The sequence below is a fragment of the Antrostomus carolinensis genome, unplaced genomic scaffold (genome assembly GCF_000700745.2).
Source record: "Antrostomus carolinensis isolate BGI_N321 unplaced genomic scaffold, ASM70074v2 scaffold31563, whole genome shotgun sequence".
Taxonomy (NCBI): Eukaryota; Metazoa; Chordata; class Aves; order Caprimulgiformes; family Caprimulgidae; genus Antrostomus; species Antrostomus carolinensis.
This window is the reverse complement of record NW_010306372.1, coordinates 375-1,321: the sequence shown is the minus strand read 5'-3', so window position 1 is coordinate 1,321 and position 947 is coordinate 375. Positions and strand designations below refer to the sequence as shown.

The 947-nt window shown below is 63.1% G+C and overlaps 1 protein-coding gene across 1 annotated transcript in view; it reads left to right on the top strand.

Annotated features, from left to right (window-relative positions):
- DNAI2 (dynein axonemal intermediate chain 2) overlaps window positions 1-767 on the top strand; it is a gene marked incomplete at both ends in the record, with an annotated part of 4,887 nt that extends 4,120 nt beyond the window's left edge. Inside the window, 3 exons of the mRNA XM_010165120.2 lie at window positions 29-172; window positions 347-571; window positions 657-767. Coding sequence (XP_010163422.2) covers window positions 29-172; window positions 347-571; window positions 657-767 — 480 coding nt within the window. The remainder of the gene's footprint in view (window positions 1-28; window positions 173-346; window positions 572-656) is intronic.
- Window positions 768-947: the final 180 nt, after the last annotated feature.

Sequence of the window (947 nt, the reverse complement as noted above, 5' to 3'; positions counted from 1 at the left end):
CCCCCCCCCGCCTGTCCTCTGTCCCCAGATCTGTGACGAGCCCCTCTTCAGCCTGCGTCTGCAGGACAACGGGTACATCGTTGGCTGCGGCTCGAAGCTGGGCACTGTCACCTTGCTGGAAATCTCCGGGCTCTGCACCCTCCAGAAGAACGAGAAGAACCTGGCCAACGCTGTACGTGCGCTTTGGGGCACGAGCTGCTGTGCCAGGTCACAGCAAAGCCCTGGGCATGGCTGGCACGTCACTGTCCCCACACACAGCAGCACTGGCAGCGAGCCCTGCGCTGTCCCCGTGCAGAGCACGCTGTCCCGTGGTGTCCCCTGTACCTCTCAGCACGCTCCATCCTAGATGTTCGAGCGGGAGACGAGGCGGGAGAAGGTTCTGGAGGCTCGACACCGGGAAATGCGGCTGAAGGAGCGCGCCAGGTCCGAGGCCCAGGAGACAGAGGAGGAGAAGAAGGCGGAGGAGAGTCCCCAGGAGGTGTTTGACCAAGTCCGCAGGGAATACTTCGAAGTCATCGAATCAGAGCTGCAGAGGAGGGTGCAGGCAGAGACCCAGCACCTGCATGACAAGGTACTGGGGATGGGAGGAACCAGCACCCACAGCAGGGACCCCCCTGCCATGGGGCTGGGGACACGGATCAGCTTCTGCCTTTCAGGTTAAAGACCTCCTAGGAGATGAAGTGGCTGCACGGGGGGAAGAGAACTGTGTGGTCCCAGACAAGGGCGAGGAGGAGGAGAAGGAGAAGGAGGAGAAGGATGCTGCCAAGGTCAGCACGCTCCAGCTTCGCGTGGCTTTCCCCCTCCTTGCTGGGGTTGCTGCTCTGGGGCTCGTGTGGGGATGGAGCTGCTGTCCCTGAGCTGGGCTGAGCTCATGGGGTCTCTGCCTCGTTGGGGGGCGAGCAGAGACCACCACACAGCTCTCTGGCCCCACGCAGCTCCCTGACCCC